At 54.3% G+C, this 20,294-nt stretch overlaps 1 protein-coding gene and 1 long non-coding RNA gene across 2 annotated transcripts; both read right to left on the minus strand.

Annotated features, from left to right (window-relative positions):
* Nucleotides 1-3,812: 3,812 nt before the first annotated feature.
* On the minus strand, nucleotides 3,813-5,019 carry LOC135405854 (uncharacterized). The gene is made up of 3 exons (XR_010426039.1): nucleotides 4,585-5,019; nucleotides 4,087-4,231; nucleotides 3,813-3,975 (listed from the first exon to the last, which is right to left on the minus strand). It is a non-coding gene; the product is annotated as an uncharacterized LOC135405854 (long non-coding RNA).
* Nucleotides 5,020-6,686: 1,667 nt separating this feature from the next.
* Nucleotides 6,687-14,328, minus strand: LOC135404830 (ankyrin repeat domain-containing protein 26-like). Its single transcript, XM_064639562.1, has 12 exons — nucleotides 14,320-14,328; nucleotides 14,023-14,196; nucleotides 13,828-13,934; nucleotides 13,032-13,122; nucleotides 12,639-12,775; nucleotides 12,375-12,468; nucleotides 11,628-11,909; nucleotides 11,134-11,369; nucleotides 9,343-9,472; nucleotides 7,859-8,140; nucleotides 6,926-7,161; nucleotides 6,687-6,747 (listed from the first exon to the last, which is right to left on the minus strand). The coding sequence occupies exons 1-12, from the start codon at nucleotides 14,326-14,328 to the stop codon at nucleotides 6,687-6,689; spliced, it is 1,839 nt and encodes a 612-aa protein (XP_064495632.1).
* Nucleotides 14,329-20,294: the final 5,966 nt, after the last annotated feature.

A 20,294-nucleotide genomic window follows, 5' to 3' on the forward strand; every position in this document is an offset into this window, starting at 1 on the left:
AGCCCCTCTGCCACCCACCACCACAGCAATAATTCCTCCCGTCAGACCCCAAAGCCAAACCCCAAAGCCGCCGAGCGCCGGCAGCGCCGGGAGCCAGACCCGGCAAAGGGCTCCTGCCCCTGCGCTCTCCCGGCGGGCGGGAGAAGCCGTGCCTGGAGCCGCTCGCTTTGCGCTGGGCTCTGCTGCCTCTGCCCCTTCCCACCACCCCACCTGCTTTTGGACAAACCTATTTCTTGATCCTGAAATGGGGGGCCGGGGCAGGATGGTGTTGCCAGGTCTTCCTGGCTCCTTTTGTTTCTCAGCTCTGCCTGGCTCCGGGGCACGGCTCGGCCTTCGGCTCTGCCCGGCTCTTTTTGACCTTTGGGTCTCCCCGGCTCCTTCCAGCCCTCAAGAGTTCACAGTGACATTGCTTTTGGGTCCTTTGATATCGGCCCAATGCTGCTCATCTGTGGCACAGCGGGGCCTCCTGGAGCCATGGGGACATTGGGACACTCCAGGGACACATGGAATCAAGGCTGCCCCTTGACCCTGTGGGACCTCCTGGTGCCCTGGGGCACCTCGGACACTTCCTGACCTCTGGATGGCAAGGAGGAGCCTGTGACAATGCAGGGCCTCAGGGACCCAAAGGCACCCTGTGACACTGTGGGACCTCATGGTTATCGGTCTCTTCTGACAGTTCTGTGCAACCACAGAGAGGCAAAACAGTGGAGCCTGAGCGTGTTGATCCAAACTAATCCCATCTCACCTGAAGATGTCCCTGCTAACAGAGGTCCTGTGTGTTCCCTCTGCTCTCTGGGCACTTGCATCCTTTGAGAGCTGCCCATCACTCTGGTAGCCAGGAGCACAGGGCGGGGGATCCCCTGGAGGGGGAGCAGAGACATCTTTCCTAGATCACCTTGCTCAGAGCCCCATCCAACCTGGCCTTGAATGTTTGCAGGGATGGGGCATCCACCACCTCCCTGCAAATGTGTTCCAGTGTTTCATTCTCATCATCAAATGTTTCTTCCCTCTCTCTAGTATGAACCTCCCCTCTTTTAGTTTAATTCCCTCACCCCCTGTCCTACTGTGACAGGTCCTACTGAACCCTTTGCCCACCTGTTTCTAAAAAGCTGCCTTGAAGTACTGGAAGGCCCCAAGGAGGTCTCCCCACAGGCTTTTCTTGTGCAGGCTGAAGAGCCCCCACTGTCTCAGCCTGTCTCCATTAGAGGTGCTGCAGCCCTGGGATGCCCTTGGTGGCCTCCTCTGGAAGTGCCCCAAGAGGTGCGTGTCTTTGCTGTGCTGAGGAGCCCATGGAGCTGCAGGAGATGCCAGGGCTGGCAGGGGAATCCCCCCAAGCCATTGCCATTGCGGGCGGGTGCGTTGCAGACAGCCAGAGGAGCCCAGAGCTGGAGGCAGCACTGCAGGAGGGGTCTCAGCTGAGCGGAGCAGAGGGGCAGAACCCCCCTGCCCTGCTGCCCACGCTGTGGGATGAGCCCAGGACATGGGGGGTTGTGGGCTGTGAGCTCCCATTGCTGGCTCCCATCGTGCTTTTCATCCCCCACTATCCCATGGCCTTGGATGCAGGGCTGCTCTCCATCCCTTCAGCCCCGAGCCTGGCCCTTGACATCTGGGGGCATTTGACACCCGCTGGCTCCTTTGATCCCCTTTCCCATCCCTCCCAGAGCAAAGGGAAGGACTGAGGGGCCTTGGCTGATTGTCCCTGATCCTCCCCTGCCCCGACACCAAGCTGTGCTCCTTGGGTTGGTGCTTGGACAGCTCCAGTCAGACCCTGTTTCCCGCTGTGCCCCCAAAGCAGTGGGTGCCCCAGGGGACGTGGGAACACACATGGACACGGGAAGGCACCCGTGGATGTGGGAACACACACCCACAGACAGACACAGAGCATTTGTTTTGCTGCAGGGGTTTATTGATTCTTGCAGGGAAATTGCCAGGGCACCCAGGGGATCAGGGGGGTCCTCCAGGGATGATCATCTCCTCATGCCACTGGAGGGGCCAGGACACGGGTGTCACCACCACTTCCAGTCCTGAAAGACAGAGCCCAAAATGTCACCCATGATGTCCAATGGGACTCAAGAGGGGCCTTGTCCTGACCCCTCTCCCTGCAGGCACTGCTCACCTCAGACATCCAGGGATGCAGCCACACGTTTCTCACGAACAAGCCCCACCACCTTCTCAACCACAGGGGGCTGGGGACAAAGCAGGGTTAGAGACACACTGGGCTGAACTGGGATGTACTGGGAGCCTGGGGCAAGCAATGGGGTCCTTGGGGAAGGTGCCTCTGGGCAGAAACGGGGTCCAGGAGCTTGTGTGGTCCTGCCCAGGAGCACTGGGGGGTCCTGGCAAAGAGGCACAGCTGGGGAGGGGCTGATCCTGGGGCATCTGGGGGGAGCCCTGTGGTGTCAGGGATTGGAATGCAACAGGGGCCCTCGGGAAGTGGGTTCCTGGGAAAATTCTGGGGGGCAGGGGTGTTCTCTGAGGAGACAGTAGGGTGCACTGGGGTATGCTGGGTCAGACTGGGATGGATTGGGAGTGTCATGGCCATGTGAGGGGAGGACCCGACTCAGGCAGAACTCCTGGTACCCACCTGAGCCATCTTCAGGATCCCAACTTCCACTAAATGCAGCTGGAGAGAGACCAGGAGCCCTGGCTGGTCACTGGGATGTCCCCGGTGCCAGCGAGGGATGGGGGGACCAAAGTGTCCCCCAGTTCCCAGACTGGATGCCCTCCAGTCCCCCCGGCCCACTCACCTGCAGATCATTTTGGGTTCCTGCCAAGAGTGCCTGGGCAAGGAGAGCAAAGGTTTAAGCAGGATTGGCCCCTGTGGAGCTGGGGGAGGGACACGGGTGTCCCCAGCCCCCCCAGCCCAGGGCTGCCCCCGTCTGAGGGGGAAAATCCCTTCTGCTCCCCCCGCTCCCACTGCCCCCAGTTTCACCTCCAACCCCTGTGCCTGCAGGGCCCAGGGTGGGGATGGAGACAAGGAGAGCCAGGGGAATTCAGGGCCTGCAGGGAGGGTGGGGGGAGTAGGAGGGGACCCAAAGATGCTGAACTGGGGGGAACTGGGGAGCCCACGGGACTGGGATTGGGGTGTTGAAGGGGCCCTGTGTGGGATGCAGGGGAGGGGAAAGGAATTCAAGTGTAGGGACATGGGGACTGCAAGGGAGAGGCTTGGTGGGGACAGGAGGAGGAGGATGGAGGAGGACAAAAATGAGGGGACTGGGAGATGGTTGGGAGTGGAGAGGGAGGCAAGGAATGGTCTTGGGAGGTACCAGGGCAGTGGCCTGGGTGAAAGGCAAAGGTCTGAGGGGAAAGATGGAAAGAAAAGCTTTGGGAATGATCAATGGGAGGATTTCTGGGGACCCTGGGTAGGACACAGAGCAGATCCTGGGGAGGAGATGCCTAAGGGGACCAAAAAGGATGGGATGGGAGGCCCAAGGGGTGGGATTTGGGAGCACCATTAAAAGAAACAGGTGGGGGCCCTCCCAGCAATTGACAGTGGACCTCCCTTGTCAGGGATTGCTGAATGGCTTCCTGCTGTTGCATCTTTCATTTCTTATCCAAAATCACCCAAATAGTTTTCAAACAGTGCCTGCCAATGGAGCTTGAAGGTACTCGTTCCATCAAAGCCATACCTGTAATTCAGAGGCATAAATATTTCTAGACCTCATTTCTACTAGAGGTCAATAAGCATCATGTAAAACATGATCATTAAAATTGAAAACTCTTACCCTTCTATTTCCCTTTGAAAAATAATTCTGCTCTTAAAACTGTCACTTCTGTTTGATTGTTTAAAATCAAAATGAATGTGTTACTAGTGGACACAGACAGGGCTCCCTCACAGAGAAGCCCATGAAGTATGGGCTGGATGAGCAGACAGCAGGCTGGTTGAAATCTGCTGGCCGGGGTGGTGATCAGGAGTGCAACATCCAGCTGGAGGCCAGTGATCAGCAATTCCTGGTGAACATCTTCATTGATGATCTGGATGATGGGATATAGTGCTCAAGTTTAATGGAGCTGATGAGTTTACATTCCGACTGCAAGGAACATGTTTTCACATCTGAAGCAGGGGATGGGAAATCAGAGACTCACTGTGAACACCAAATGATTTCCAGAGCCTTTCCAGAGCATTTCATTCCAATCTGGGAATTTTGGATTAAAAAATCACGGTGCTCCTCCATTACTCTGGAAAGGGACCCTGGTCTGTTGGGAGTGAGGACATTGCTGAATCTGAAAGCTGGAGAAGACAACAAGAAATGTGCGACCCTCCAGAGGATGAAAGCCCTGGATGAAGTTGTCAAGAAGTTCAGACCCAATGCCTTTCGAGTTTTACGGTTGTGTCTAAACATTTCTTGTAGTTTTTCCCTTGTTTGTCCCCTGAAATTGTTTGATGAAAACTCCCCTTGATGTCTGTATCCTTAGACCCCGCTCCCCGATTGGCCAAAGTTTGCTGCATTGAAGTATTTCCCTTTTGGCCACCCTTTCCCTAAAATGGATAAACCCTACCCCTTTTTCCCTTATCTAGTTACACTTTGCATGCTGGGGTCCCATCTGGGGTGCCAGGAAGAGCTGTGCTTTGGGACCAATTACCTCTGCAGCTGCTCGTATGCCTTCATAGGCTGCTAAGATTTCCTTCTCCTCAGGGGTGGAATTGGCCTCAGAACCTCTGTAGCTTCGGCTCCAGAAACCCAGTGGTCGCCCTCACGTCTCCCCAGGCACCTTTGGCCAGAGGCTCCAGGAGGGACCTTTATCTCCAGCTGCAGAGTAGAGCACATTCTTTACCTCTGGTCCTGTCCTGACTGCTCCAAGAGCCACGGCATGTGCAATCTCTTGCTTGATCTGCCTGAAAGCTTGTTGTTGTTCAGGACCCCATTGGAAATTTTTCTTTTCACAGGTCACAAAGTAAAGAGGGCTCACCATCTGGCTGTACTCTGGGATGTGCATCCTCCAGAAGCCAATGGCTCCCAGAAAAGCTTGGGTTTCTTTCTTGTTTGTGGGTGGAGCCACTGCTACAATCTTGTTGATGACGTCTGTTGGTATCTGGTGTCGTCCATTTGCCATTTCACCCCTAGGAACTGGATCTCTTGGGCAGGTCCCTTGACCTTACTCTTCTTGATGGCAAAACAGGCCTCGAGGAGAATCTGGATGATCTTCTGTCCTTTCTCAAAAACTTCTTCTGCTGTGTCCCCCCACACAATGATGCCATCGATGTACTGGATGTATGGATGGGGGTCACAGCATCTCGGTTCCTCTGATACTGTTGCCTGTGCACAGTTGTCGTGGCCGTTGGCACTTCTTGTCCCCAAAGCTCCAGCGATTCCTTTCGTACAACAAGGGGACCAATGCAGCACCACCTCTCCAATTTTAAGTAGCATTTTCGCTGCCTTCACCACTAGGATCATTGTCGCTGAGCAATGTAGGGATGGGTTAGAGCTGATCTTGGAGTCTTTGCTACCAAACCTTGAAGGCCACCATTAAGGAAACTGGTTACTAGGCTGTGGATGTCGAAATTAAGGAAAGGAAGCAATTTGTTCCATCCATCTGAACGGTCCCTTACAGGATGTCCTGGGACAGGCACAAAACCAGCAAGAATCAGGAATAAAATTAGTAAAAAGGCCATTGTTATTATTTTTCTTTCTCCTTGTTCCTAAACAAAGCTATGTTTAGATAAACACAATCCTTCTTGGCAGCTCTCCCGGGAGTGTCCCAAAACAATGGGGGATGTTGACAAAACAAACCTGCTCTTGGCAGCTTTCCCAGACAACGTTCCCACAACAAAACCAAAGGAACCAAAACAATCCCACTTCTGACACCAAAATAATCTGTAGCCGGTTGGAGTTGGCTTCCTGCCAAACCCCACAGACTACAGAAGATTACTACGTGTAAATTTAGGGTAGAACTTAGGTGGGAGGTTCCTGTGCCACAGAGCTCTTGCCCACAGTTTCTCTTGGAAAAGAATGGAGTTCCACAGCTCATTGCTTCCATTTCAATCTTTTTGGCCTTTGACCACTCTGGAAAATCTGTACCAACCTGATGAGCAGAAGTCTTGGGCTTTACCACAGGTGTCTGGGTGGTGTTCTGAGAGCCAGACTTCTGCTCAGTCCCAAACTGATGCCAACATGTCCCAGGCCAGGTGAATCCAGAAGTGGACTTGCAGCCAGAACTCCGCTGACAGCGCTGCTTGGGACTGCAGATCTGCTTCTGTGGCGCTCCAAAAAGAGCTTGGTGTTGGCCACTGCAAGTCTCTCAGTAGCTCTGAAACATTCACAAGCACACACAGAGTCATCTTTGGCAGGAAGGCTTTTGCAAAGTTCCCCTCCACAGCCTTGGCTACTACTCGACTTCTAAAAGCCAAGGGCATGAAGAGCGTCCAAAACAAGCACATCCTTTGATCTGAGCTTGTTCACAGGGCCTGTTTCTAAGAAATCACACCAAGTGCAAGGAGCAGCCAGTGTCACCTCCAGAAGAACTCTGGCCTACCCTGGCCTTCTCAAGGAAAGCTCAACCCTCAGACCCGCTGCCAAAACAGAAGCCAAGAAAGAGCCGCCTTATTTTGGATTCACTGAATCCAACTCTCTTCTCCCAGAGGCCTCTCCTTATTCAAACAGGAAAGGGCACAAGATTCATCTTCTCTGTCACCCACGGCATGAGGAGAGGAGAGACTGGCAAAAAGACTGCCTGCTAAAACAACCTCAACTTGAAAAGACACCAATAATGCCATAGTGGTGCTGCTGTGGGGTTACTGCTGGAACTCTAAAGAGAAAGGAAGACAGGTCTGAGGAAGGGAAGGCTCTGAAGGAACTTTCCCCACAAAGATGCCACGTTCTGCTGTCACACCTGACGCTGGCCAGATGTAGAAAAGGGATTTCCAAGGAAAATGCAGGAGGAAAAAGGAGTCTGTTCTTACCAGTCCAAAAAAGCAGGGACTTACCTTTCCAGTTTCTTGGCGAGGCTTTTTCTGGTTTTGGCTTCCACCAGATACAGCTCTTTGTACTTGTCCACTTCTGCCTGGGTGGATTCTTTTTGAAAAGGTCTTTCTGCTTGGTTGCTTTTTGTCCTTCCCAGTGCACGTTCCAGATCTCTAATTCTGTCTTCTAATTGTTTTTTCAGTGAGTCCACATCACTGGCTCTGATTTCTTCTAAGGTGTCCTGGTGGGCTGCCTGTGCCTGAAGGAGACAGTGCACCTTCAACCACCACAAGAAAAAGAGAGCTCTGCCCAGCACAAAATTGCACACACCCACTTTCAAGGGCCCAGCCTTACTCAGAGAGGCGGCTCTGCCTCCTCACTCCCAGCAGCAACCAAGGCAGAACCCAGGAGCTGCCAGGGCAAACAATTCTTTGCATTGGGAAAGAAGCCCAAATGAGCACTCTGCTTCAAAGCTACTAATGAAGAGACACTGGGTCTGTAGGACAGGGCATGTCCAAAAGGATTCTTCAAAGACAAGAAGAGGTTCCACATCCACCTCCACCCCCTCCCTCCCATCCCTGTCATTTCAGTGACTCCTTTTCTGAGCACTTTCACCTCCTACAAGGACAAAGCAGCACCTGTAGGTCTGGCCATGACAGCTGCAAGTTGCCAAACCCATTCAAGGATGAGCAGTGAGAAGCAGAGCAGCGCACAGAGATCCCCCCAAGCACTGCAAAGTGGGAATCTGCCTTGGGCAGCCTTTGGATTCAGGGACCTGCCACCACATTCCACACCCATGACAGCACTCCTGCCCAACCAGATTGCCTTCTGCCACTGCCTTCAGCAAAGACAGAAGCTAACCCACAGAATACAGGAGCAAAAGGAAAAGACCAAACACCATGGCCACAAGAGAAGTTTACGTAGTGCCTGTGGACACTGGGGAGAAATTCACTTACTTGCAAAAACTCATTGACTTCTTGGAGTTTTTGTCTTATTTCCTGGTCTGCTTGTTCTTCCACCTCTCTTTTGCACTGTTCTAGTTGGCTGCGATCCACCACGTTGGTCTCCAAATGATGGTGGAGTTTTGCCAGCTCTTCTTGCAGCTGGCATTTGTCCATGGCCAGGTTCTCGCACTCCCCACGCAGGGCAGACAGCTCTTCTTGCAAAGCCTGATTTTTGGCCTCCAGCTGCGTGCACTGTTCACGTTCCCTGTCCAACTGCTGGGAAAGTTCAGCAACCTGCAGACAGAAAATAAAAAAAGGAGCTCAGTGTGGTGTAAAGGAGGTGAATTCTGGGAAAACCCCAAAAGGGGGTGCCCAGGGAGACTTTATTCATCATCTGCTGGCTCAGGACTAGACACAAAGTGCAACCAGGCTTTTCTTTTCCAGCAAGAACAGCTTTCCCATCATTTGTCATAGGATTCCTCAGCTTCCCAGCCTTTTGGAGTTCCTCATGCAAAAATGCTCCAGGGTTCTGGACTCCAAAGGAATGACTGCAAAGGCAGGAAGCCATTCTACAGGGATGCCTTCAAACCCAAGCGTGACTCTGACAGACGCCGCTTTAGCAACGGATCCGAGTGACGAGCGGAGAAGGGATCAGAGGTTCTGTGCCACTGCTGCACAGGCACAGCAGCCTCAACAGCACAGCTGGGAACAGTCCTTCTGGCTCCCCGCCACAGGATGGGCTGAAACAGCTCCCCGTGAGCAAGAAGGGACAGATTTTCCCCTGGGAGGCCCCTGTCCTCCTTGGGCCCTGGGCAGCAACAACACTGTGGAGAAAAGCCAAACCTCAAGTGCCTCCTGCTCAGCTCGTGCCTGAGACAGGGCTCAGGGGCTGATGGTGCCCTGCCAGTGACAGCGCTGTTCCTCCCCTCTCTGCCAGGGCAGCAATTCATCTGGCACACCCAGAGGACGCTGTCACAGCCTCCCTCCAGCTGCAGCCAGGCCTGAGCTGGGCCCCACTGCTCTCAGCCCATGCACGTGATGTCCTGCCAGGACGGCAGACCTGCCCATCCCTCAGGCCCAGCTGGGGGATCTGCACTCTTGGCTGACCCCGCTCACTCTCAGGGGACCTGTTCTGCTCTTCTTGCTCAGGGCCTGTGGGACGGCTCCCTGGCCCCTCAGCTCACACACCCTGCCAGGCTGGCTGCCACTCCTGGTTTGCCCCTCCTCTGCAGGACAGCCTGGCCTCCATCAGCCCTTACACCTACTGCTTTGCCCTCAACATTTGCATCTTTCCCCAGAAGGAGAACTACCTCTGGATTAGTTCGAGTCATCTCCCACTGGAACAGCAGGAGGAGCATTAAGAAAAGCCCATCACATCCAAAATGCAGCCAAGCGAATAAAAACATCCACATGACAAGAAATAGAGGGAAAGCATCCCCCAGCTTTCAAAAGAAGGAACACCACAACCAAAGAGCCCCACCCATAGAGCAGCTCACCTCTCTTTGTAATCCATCAACTTCCTTGACCTTTTCAGAATATCTCTTCATTTCTTCCAGCTGGGACTGACTTCCTTTCTCTTCATTAACCCGGAGTTTCCTCCTCTCTATCCTCAGAAGCTTTTCCAGCCTGCACAGCAAATTAGTCAAGAAAACCATGAAACACAGGAAGAACCAGCCTTTCCCCCACAGTCTCACAGAAACAGCACAGACAGCATCCAAGCCTAGAATGGCTTGGCTTGGCAGGGACCTTTAAGATCATCCAGTTCCAAGCCTCCTGCTGTGGCCAGGGACACCTTCCACGAGACCAGGTTGTTCACAACCCCATCCAACCTGGCCTTGAACACTTCCAGCCATGGGGCATCCACAGCTTCTCTGGGCAACCTGTTGCAGTTCCTCACCACCCTCACAGCAACCAATTTCTTCCCAGGATCAAATCTAAACCTACTCTCCTTCCATTTGAAGCCATTCCCCCTTGTCCTCTCACTACCTGCTCTTTTAAATGCACTCTCTTCATCCTTCTTGTGGGCTCCCTTCTCACCCCAAAAGGCCACAATTAGGTCACCCCAAAGCCTTCTCTTTTCCAGGCTGAAGGGTTGCAATTGTCCCAGCCTTTCCTCCTAGCAGAGGTGCTCCATCTTTCCAAGCACCTTGGTGGCCTCCTCTGGACTCAGTCCAACAGCTGGAGGTCCTTGCTGTGCTGAGGAGCCCAGAGCTGGATGCAGCCCTCCAGCTGGGCTCTCCCAAGGGCAGAGCAGAGGCAGAATGCCCTCCCTCCACCCGCTGGCCACGCTGCCTTGGACGCAGCCCAGGACACAATTGGCTCTCTGGGCTGTGAGCGCACATCGCCGGCTCATGTCCGGCCTCTCCTCCAGCCCAAGGGCTTCTCGGCAGGGCTGCTCTGCCCCTCTTCATCCCCCAGCCTGCACTGATACAGGGGCTGCCCTGAGCCACGGCCAGCAGCTTGCACTGGCTCCTGTTAAACCATCAGCAGATTGCCATGGGCCCACTTCTCCAGCTTGTCCAGGGCCCTCTGGATGGCATCAGCTGTGTCAACCACACCCCTCAGCTTGGTGGCAGCTGCAAATTTGCTGAGGGCGCACTCCAGCCCTTCCTCTGGATCATTAGTGAAGACATTAAAGAACACTGGGCCCAGTCCAGACCCCTGAGGGACACCACTCAGCACTGATGGCCCTCAGCACTCTGAGCCATTGATCACCACCTCTGCATGGCACTGTTCACCCAATTTCTTATCCATCTAACAGTCCACACATCCAATCCATCTCTCTCCACTTTGGAGAGAAGGATGTTTTGTCAAAGGCTTCCCAGAATGACAGGGAGATGACATGGGTAGCCCTTGTCCACTGAGGCAGTCACTCCATCTTAGAAGGCCACCAGGTCGGTCAAGCAGGACTTGCCCTTGGCGAAGCTGTGCTGGTGCTTCCAATCACCTCCCTGTCATCCACGTGCCTTGACAGAGCTTCTAGAAGGATCTTTTCCATCACCTCCCCAGGCACAGAGGGCAGGCTGACAGGTTGGCAGTTCCCAGGGCCCTCCTTTCTACCCCATTCAAAGATGGGCACAGTGGGGTTCCCTTTTTCCCCTCACCTGGGACTTCCCCTGACTGCCACGACTTTTCAAACATCAAGGAGAGGGTCTTGGCAACTCCATCAGACCCTGGTGGCCAATGGAGGGCAATAATGCTGGCCAGATGGAGAAGATGGACTTCCAAGGAAAATGCAGGAAGAAAAAGGACTCTCTTATTACCACTCCAAACAAGCAAGGACTTACCTTTCCAGTTTCTTGGCAAGGCATCTTCTGGTTTTCACTTCCTCCAGATACAGCTCTTTGTACCTTTCCATCTCTCCCTGAGTTGCTTCTTTACGAGAAGCTCTCTCTTGTTGGGTGTTTTTGACCCTCTCCAATTCCCTTTCCAGATTTTTAATTCTTTCTTCCAACTGGATTCTCATGGATTCACAATGAATGTCTCCAGTTTGTCCTAGTGGGGCCTGGTGGGCTGCCTGTGCCTGAAGGAGACAGTGCACCTTCAACCACCACAAGAAAAAGAGAGCTCTGCCCAGCACAAAATTGCACACACCCAGTTCCAAGGGCCCAGCCTTACTCAGAGAGGCGGCTCTGCCTCCTCACTCCCAGCAGCAATCAAGGCACAACCCAGGAGCTACCAGGGCAAACAATTCTTTGCAGTGGGAAAGAAGCCCAAATGAGCACTCTGCTTCAAAGCTCCTAATGAAGAGCCTGTGGACACTGGGGAGAAATTCACTTACTTGCAAAACGAGGCTGACCTCTTGTAGCTTTGCACTTCTTTCCTGGTCAGCTCCTTCTGCCACCTCTCCTGTACACTGTTCTCTTTGGCTGCCATCCAGCACCAAAGTCTCCAAATGGTGGTGGAGTTTTGTCACCTCTTCTTGCAGCTGACATTTGCTCTTCTCCAGTTGTTCACACTTCCCAAGCAGAGTGGACAGCTCTTCTGGCAAAGCCTGGTTTAGGGCCTCGAGCTGCATGCCTGTTCCAGGCTCCATGTCCAGCTGCTGGGAAAGTTCACCACCCTGGACACAGAAAAAAAAAAGAAAGGGAAACTCAGCATGATCTAAAGGCAGTGAATTCTGGGAAAATCTCTCAAGGGGGTGGCCATGGCAACTGTATTTATCATCTACTGGAAAGGAGCCTAGGAAACACTTGAAAGATTCCCCCACAGAAAGAAGAAACTTTACACCTACTTAAGAATTTGGGAGACACTTCTGGCAGCAATACTTCTGGGTCCCTTGGAGCTCATGATGAAACTCCTCATTTAGAATCTAAGAATTCCTCCAGTGTCCAGCACACCAAATTCCCTCAGGGCTTTTGTAGCAGCTGGGGAAAGGACCAGGCTGCTTTCTGAGCAGCCTCTGCTGAGGAGAAGGCAGAAACTGAGCTCCCCAGGCTCTCCAGGAAAACTTCATCTGGCAATTGCCCCACAGAAATAGGCAACTAGGCTCAAGAGTCACAAAAAGGCAAATTTAGCACCAGCTTACTGAGGCAGAGGCTTGCAGGGCTCTCGGAAGGGCTTCAACGCTCTCGCTTGGCTGCTGGACAGTGCCTTCCAATCCGCTGTTCTCACTTGCAAAGCTTAAGAAGAAATACAGCTCTTATTACCAGAAAACCCAATGCCAGACAAACTGTGCTAAGGAACAGAAGCCACAGCAGAAGTGTCCTTCAAAATCCCACTGACTCTCCCCCTGTTTCCACCCAATCCCCCAAAGCCACAGACCCCTCGCTTCACTGGGTTACTCTCTTACTCTTGCGCGTCTTCTTCCAGGAGGTCCTGCAGTTCCTGGGAAGAAGTTATTGCCTCTCTTTTCTTGGCATCCAAGGCAGTCTTCAAGTCAGGAACACAATGCTCAGACTGAAGATGCTTTTCTTCCTCCTCCTGCAGCTGTAAAACCACGGGAAGAATCCACAGTTGTCAGGGGAGCTTTTCCAGAGAGGAGCCAGCTGCTGCTGAAGAACTCAGGTGCTGCATGTCTGTGTGCATCCCCTCTGCCCAAAGAACTGCAATCCATTCAAGTCCCTTCAAAGCTTCACTTCTACTCCCCAATGAACACAGTGAACACTGGTTTGTCCGTTTTCAGGATGGATAGGAAGCAACAGGCACCCCCAGGTTTCTCCCTGTGGGGACAGGCTTTCCATACCTCCGCGCCAGCCCTGTCCAGCTCCTCCTGCAAGTGCAGATTATCTTCCTCCAGGTGAGCCTCATGGCTTCCAGGAACCACAAGAGCACTCCTAAAGCATGCAAAATTTCATTGGAAACATGTCTGACCCTGCATCAGTTTTCCCCTGCTTGCTCCCAAAACAGCTCTTCCCCCCTTTCCTACAAGCTCCGGGAAAGCAAAGCCAAGTCCATGGAAGTATTGGAGAATTTCTCTTCCAAGGGGCCTCCCTAAAGCAGCCTCAACTACCAGCTCAGGCCATGCTGTTCAGGGCTCCTTGCACTGCTCTTCAAAGTGCCCCCAGATGCGGCTGCACAAACTCCCAGGGCAAGCCCTTCGACCCCCTGACCATCTCCATGGCAGGAAGTTTTCTCCTTCTGTGCTCGGAGCCCCTCGTGTCCCCTGGGACAGTGTTGCTTCTCTTTCCCCCAACGCTTCCCTTCAGAGCACTGAACGCCCCAACTCTGCCGTGCCTCAAACCCCCCTGGCCTGCAGAGCAGCCACGCTGCTGAGCTACTGGCAAGTTTCCCCGGGGCTCTGGCTCTGGGTGGGGGGAGGGCACCACAGACAAGGCTTTCTTGCAGACCTCAGCGGGCAAAGGACGAGAGCCCCTGAGGTACGAGAGCAGCCAAGGGCAGACCTGCATTCACCAGTCCCACGGGGAACTGCTTCCACGGGGCTGCTCCTTCTTTTTCCCAGCTCATTGCCACGCCCCTCGTCTGGGTCCCACTTGCAGACTACCCAGAACACCCGGGGGCTGTTTTGACAAAGCCCTCACCTTTCCCCCTGGCCTTGAGCAGGCCTGTCAGCTGCTTTGTTCACAAGGCACTCCAGAATCTCCTCGTGCTGTTGCAAGGCTGCAAGTTTCAAGGGGGTAAATCCCCACTAAAAGGAGAAAGAATCCCCATTAGAAAGACACAGACAAGCTCTGCAGCTGTTGGAAAGAGCAGCTTTAGCCACGTGCCAAGGTTACCTGGTTCTGAGCATCACTGTTGGCATGATGCTCCAGTAACAGCCCTGCTACAGCTGTGTTTTTAGAGAGCACAGCCAGGTGAAGGGCAGTGTTGCCGTCAGCGTCTGCCAGATTGGGGTCGGCACCGTGTTCCAGCAGAACAGCAACACATTCTTCCTGCTCCTGCTGGACTGCCTGGCAACAACACACCAAAAGGGAAAGGCTTCCAACTTTTCATCCCCCTCTGTCACAACTCCCTCAGCTCCTGAGTGCTGCCATAGAAGACCATCTGCAAAGATCAGCTAACAGAGGCTGTGCCCTGCCCATTGCAATAGGTGTGTTTCTATGGCCCCGCCCTGCAAGGAATCCTGCCAGACACCTCCCCTTTAACACCCCAGCACTGAGCCCCACCTCCAAGCTCAGAAGGCATTCCACACACCTTCATCAGGGCTGTTCTCTTGAAGTTGTCAGTGAGGTTGGGCTGGCTGTTCTTTCTTAGCAGATATCTGACGACATCTGCATGGCCATTGGCTGAAGCCAGATGCAGAGGTGTCCTAAAAATTAAACAGACGCTCTTAACCCAGACAGACAAAGGACGAGCCCAAGCTGTGTCTCTACCCAGCACCCTGGGGACCCTGCCTGGACTCTGCTCCTCCTGCTGCTGCTGCTGCTGCTGCTGCTGCAACCCTGCCCTGATGAGCCAGAGGGCAGAAGAGAACAGGTGAGGGCTGAGCAGCTGCAGAACAGCCCTGCAGAGAGAGCACGGCCAAGGGGCAGGTGGGCAACTCGCGTTTGCAGCAGCGCTGGAGCCCGGCCGGCAGCTCCGAGCAGTGAAAAGCTCAAGAGTTCCCTGTCCCAGCTGACAGGGCAAATGTCACTTTTCAAGCCTTGTCCCTAAGAGAGGGCTGCCGAGGACTACTGCAGCTTGGCTCAGGAGCAGCCAAGGTGTGCCATCAGCGTGGCCCAGAACTCACCGCATCTCCTGGTCTGGCCTGTCGATGCCGACTACCTTGATGTACCAGCGCCAGCGCCTCAGCCAGCCCAGGTCACCGCGGGCGGCCGCGCGGTGCAGCCTGCCCAGCCCCTGCTCCCGGAGCTGGGAGGCGCTGCTGGAGCTGGTGGCAGCCCAGGGCTGCCCACTGGGGCTGCTGGAGGGCGACTGCCGTCGCTTCTTGCTCAGAAGCCACGGCATGGCCCTGCTTGGAGCTCCCAGCAGCAGGAAGGGCAAGAAGGCCCCGGCGGGCTGCCGGGAGCCAAGTGGAGACGAGGAATGGGACGGGGCGAGGTTTAGGGGGAGGGTGACAAAGGGGACGAGAATAAGGACGGGCACAGGGTATGAAGCACAAGGCAGACGAGGTCGCCCTGCGCAGTGGTCGTGGCCTGCAGCTGCCAAGACGGCGATGCAGGCGCGCAATGCTCCCCGAGTGGGATGTGCTGCTGCTCCCCGAGAGGCTACAGCAGCTCTGGGCGCCGGCTGCGGGCACCAACAAAGCCGTGCCCGACTGGCGCCTGTGGCATCACAATGGCTGGTGGAAGGCTCAGCACGTCAGCGTGGGGTGTGACAGAGGCCACGGGGCAGGGTGGGGCCGGGCGGGACAGGGCAGGGCGGGGCAGGTGTGAGGGCGGCCCTGCTGGGCCTTGTGGGAAGGAGGCGGCCTGGGCCTTGTGAGGGCGGCCGGCGGGAGTGGGCACTGCCCCGCCTCAGGGCGCCCCGGGGCAGGGCCCGGGACGCTCCCACCGGGCCGGAGGCTGCGGTAGGCGCTGGAGCAGCTCCCGTATCACCCGCTCTGGCTTTTTGCTTCAGCCTGGAGCCGGGCTGCCTCTGGACACACTGCCATCAAATGAGGCTCAGGACGAAGTGGGGCCACCACAGCTCTCAAGAAATGCCCACCCAGCGCTCCAAGCCTTCCATGCCAGAGTTCCAGGACAATTCCCCAACTCCTTTGTCTTGTCCCTCTTGAAGAGCAGACACCTCACCCCCTCTCCCCCTCACAACTGCTCTCTCCTGCTGCTTTGCCAGATGCCAACAGTGAATTTCTGCTCTACTGCTCCACCAGGCAACAGGCAGCACACAGCAGGGCAGGAAGAAACTTTCAAACACATCTTGTCCCACTTTGTCCCAATGACAACACCAACTGAAAGATCAGAGGTTCTGCACCAGCTTTCTCAGGGGAGGGACACTACAATGGACCACAAACAGGCTGAAGAAATTTCCCTTTTTCTTTATGGGTTACAAACTGATCTGCTTCCCACGGGATCAGGGATTTGCCTGTGTTTTAAGGCTACCAGGAGCTCACTCACTATCTTCTGCCCAGAACACAAAGAGGAGGGCTCGAAAGCACTGCAAGAGTCTGGCAACTGAGTAGCAGCAATAGCTCACCTGGAGGCCATGATCTTAACACCACTGTGCTTCAAGCCTTCCCGGAGGAAGGGCACACATTTGCCTGGCCTCTGGGACAGGCTGAAGATGCAGCTGTGAGCAGAGCTGAAGGGAGCAGAGGACAGCTCTGGCTCGGCCTTCAGGCCTGGCTTCTCTTTCAGCCTTGAAGATGTCTGCCGGACTGATTTGCACTCAGACCAAGGGCAGAGAGAGTTGGACAGGTCCCCACCTGTCCCAGAGGCAAGCAGAGGGAAGAAGAAGGGACAGCCTTGGGATGGGGGAATGGGAGAAGCAAAGCCAGCAGGGGGAACAGAAGAAAACGAGGACACATCCTGGAGTCTTGATGGCGACTGCCGTTGGTTCTGGCGGAGGAGCCCCTCTATGCTGTGTGTGCTTTGGCACAGGCTGCACTGTGGGTATGGCCCTGCTCTGCTGGTGGCCACTGCTCACCCTCTGCACAGAATCACGGAAAGACTAAGGTGCTCTAGTCCAAGGCCTGTTCTGGAACAGGGTTTCCTAGAGTCAGTTTCCTAGAGTCCAGTTTTCCTGGAAAAGCCAGGAAAGACGTAGGCAAAGAAGACATTCAGTATTTCTGCTTTTTTCCTGTCCTGTGGAACAAGCTCCCCCATCTTGTTGAGAGATGGGCCCACATTTTCCCTGCTTTTCCTTTTGTCACCTACAGACTTAAAGAAGTCCTTCCTGTTGTCTCTGACATCACTGGCCTGATTCAGTTCCATTTGGGCTTTGGCTTTACCAACTTCATCCCTGCATGCCCAGATAATATTTCTGTTTTCTTTCTTTGCGTCCACTCTCTGTAGAGATGGGGGGAAATACATTGGGGAATTTGTTCCCCAGTGTCACGGGTTTACTTGTTCTGAAAAACCAAACGGGAATTTTCTTTCCCCTGCTGCCTGTGGGGGAGGGATGTTGAATGGGGAGGACAGTTTTCTGCCTTGGGTGATTACCTACCCAAAGGAGCTGGCTGGCAGAACTACTTCCAGCCTGACAGCTCTCCCTGGGGCTGGGGGGGACTCGTGAGGAGTTTTTTTCTCCCCTCCTCTCCTTGGAAAGTGGCACTTCACTTTTTGCCTTAATGGAGGCAAGGGGTGTGTGTGTTGGAAAAAGCTCTGAGGTTGTTTTGCTCTCGACCTGGTCATCTGGCTGCTCTCCAGCCTCGGCTTGCCTGCACGCTGCTCTGTCTCCAGCCCCAATCTGCTCAGATTCCATCGGAGAGTTTTGTGCTCTCCAACGAAAAAAGGGGAGTCCTGACCACAGCCAGGCACAGACAGCGTGAGTTTAGTGGGAAAGAAACCGCCCTTCTTTCCCCTTTTCCCCTTCCCCTCCTCGTTGGGGGAAAATCTCCATTTTCGGCTTTTGCTGCGATCTGGGGCCCAACAGCGCCCCCTGCTGGCCAACACCGAGCACTGCAGGCCCCGCCCCTCCAGGGATCCAACAGCGCCCCCTGCTGGCCAACACCCAGCACTGCAGGCCCCGCCCCTCCAGGGATCCAACAGCGCCCCCTGCTGGCCAACACCCAGCACTGCAGGCCCCGCCCCTCCAGGGATCCAACAGCTCCTGCCAACCGGGATTGGAATTGCGCCAGAGCACAGGGAAGTATCAAACTGTTTCCTTTGTTTGAAGGGGACTTTTTGGGCACAGGATTATTGTTTAGTTGGTTTTGTGTTCTTTTGCTGGTTTTGCCAAGACACATATATCCTTTAATAAAGGGCTGTTATCTCTTCCTTTTTTCCATACTTCCTCGATTGGAGCCTCTTAATTTGGATTTACAATTGCTGAGAGAGGAGTTTGGTCTACTTCATAACTCATCCTCCTTAGCAAAACATTCCAGTCTCTTTACACTCAGACAGGAGGGCAGTGGAGTGGTTTCAACAGGCCCCTGGCATCTGGCCAGGGTCAAACCACGACACAAGGGGAACCAGGAGGATGTGGAGACCCCGTCACGGGAGAGTGGAAGGCTCGAACAAAGTTTTAAAAAGCAAAGCCTTGCTGGAGAGTCTGGAGGTGCAGGAAGGACTCCCTGGCTTTCTGAACTCCTTCCCAGGGAAGGGTTTGGGTGCAGCTGAATCCTCTCTTAGCCCCAGACTGTGTTCACAGTTTAAATTTAAAGGAATTAAAGAGCTCTTAAACCACTTTGTCCCACAGGTTTTAATGATGGCAAAACAAGAATATTTATATAAAATGAATGATGTACTTTATACAAATGATCAGAAAAAACCCCTTAATCAGAACTATTTACTGCACAACAGAAACACTATAACAATACAAACACTAAAAGTCTACTAGCAGAGTCTAATACAGCATAAAGCAGTACAGGGCACTGGAACAAAGCATTTATTGAAGCAGTTCTATTAAAGCTGGCAAACAGAAATAATTATTGAGATCTGATGTAACTCACCCAGACCAATGCCTGTGGGGAGATCTTCCTCTCAGCCTCAAGGAGTGACCTTGGAGGGCGTCCCCAGCCAAGGGAGGAATCTCCACACACACCCCAGGGAGGGTTTTGTCAGAAAGAACCCGACTGCATGAGAGGGGACTGGACTTTTTATAGGATAAAGTGATTGAGTGCCAGGCCCGCCTTTCCAGGCCAGCTCTCAGCTTATCTGTCAACTCAGACTTCAACCAGCAGGGTGTGTGTTCAACGCTGGACCAACCAGGATGGTTTGAGCAGAGTTAACACCGAGACAACAGCCTGGCTCCAGCAGTTGATCTTGTGTGACAGCTTGATTATGAGCTTGATTGGACCTTGGGTCTGGCCAGGCTGGGACTATCCTGCCACAGTCCACCAGCCAGGGGTCTTCCCAACGTGGGTCACTGGGACTGTGGGTCACCAAGCCTGTTCCCAAGGTGGGTCACTGGGACTGTGGGTCACCAAGCCTGTTCCCAAGGTGTGTCCTCCGACAGGTGACGGAGTTGGAGCAGCAGATGAAGCTCTTCCCGCAGTCGGGGCACTCACAGGGCTTCCCTTACTGGTGGGTCCGTTGGTGTGTGGTCAAGGCAGAGCTCTGCCTGAAGCTCTTCCCACACTCCCTACACTTGTAGGGCCTCTCCCCTGTATGGATGCGCTGGTGGATGATGAGGGTGAAGTTGTGTTTGAAGCCCTTCCCGCAGTCAGTGCAGCAGAAGGGCCTCTCATCCGTGTGAATGCGCTGGTGGGTGACAAGTTGAGAATTGTATGTGAAGCTTTTCTTGCATTCCCCACATTTGTAGGGCCGAGGCCCCCGTTCCCCAGTGTGGATCTGCTGGTGACAGATCAGGCGGGAGCTGACGCTGAAGCCCTTCCCGCATTCCAAGCACTTGTAGGGCCGTTCCCCCGTGTGCACCCGGCGGTGGGTGAGGAGGTGGGAGCTATAGAGGAAGGTCTTCCCACATTCCTCACACTCATAGGGCCGTTCCCCTGTGTGGACACGCTGGTGGGCAACAAGCTTGGAGCTGCTGTTGAAGCTCTTCCCACATTCCAGACACCTGAAGGGCATCTCCCTGCTGGGAGGCTGCTCAGGGACCACCAGCTCACAGCTCTGGCTCAAGCTCCGGCCGCCTTCCCAGCACAGGCTGGGTCTTTCCTCCTCAGAGCACCCTGGGCTGGCTTTGGAGCCCCTCCTCCGGGGGGATCTCCGGGCCTTTTCCTCCCCACTGCCTTCCTGCGCTGTGGAGCCCTTCAAAACGGCCTCTCCCACCAGGGTCTGCCGGGGAGATTTGTCCTCCGTGCTCTCCGTCCTCAGCTCGGGGCCTGGGGCAGGAAGGAAGGACAGGGAGGGGATTTGCCTCCGGCCCAGAGGGAAGGGGGAGGAGAAGGAAGACGGAGAGGAAGGAGGGAAGAGAAGGAAAAAGGACAGGAAGGAATAAGAAGGGAAAGAACAAGAAGAAAAAGCAACAAGGAGAGGAAGCAAGAAGA

The sequence above is a fragment of the Pseudopipra pipra genome, chromosome W (assembly GCF_036250125.1).
Source record: "Pseudopipra pipra isolate bDixPip1 chromosome W, bDixPip1.hap1, whole genome shotgun sequence".
NCBI lineage: Eukaryota > Metazoa > Chordata > Aves > Passeriformes > Pipridae > Pseudopipra > Pseudopipra pipra.

Excerpts from the sequence above, each read along its gene's own strand:
- LOC135404830 (XM_064639562.1), bottom strand. Across the intron at positions 8,141-9,342 it reads TTGATGGATTACAAAGAGAG|GTTGCTGAACTTTCCCAGCA; the intron begins GTGAGCTGCTCT and ends TTCTGTCTGCAG. Across the intron at positions 7,162-7,858 it reads AAGTCAATGAGTTTTTGCAA|GCACAGGCAGCCCACCAGGA; the intron begins GTAAGTGAATTT and ends TGTCTCCTTCAG.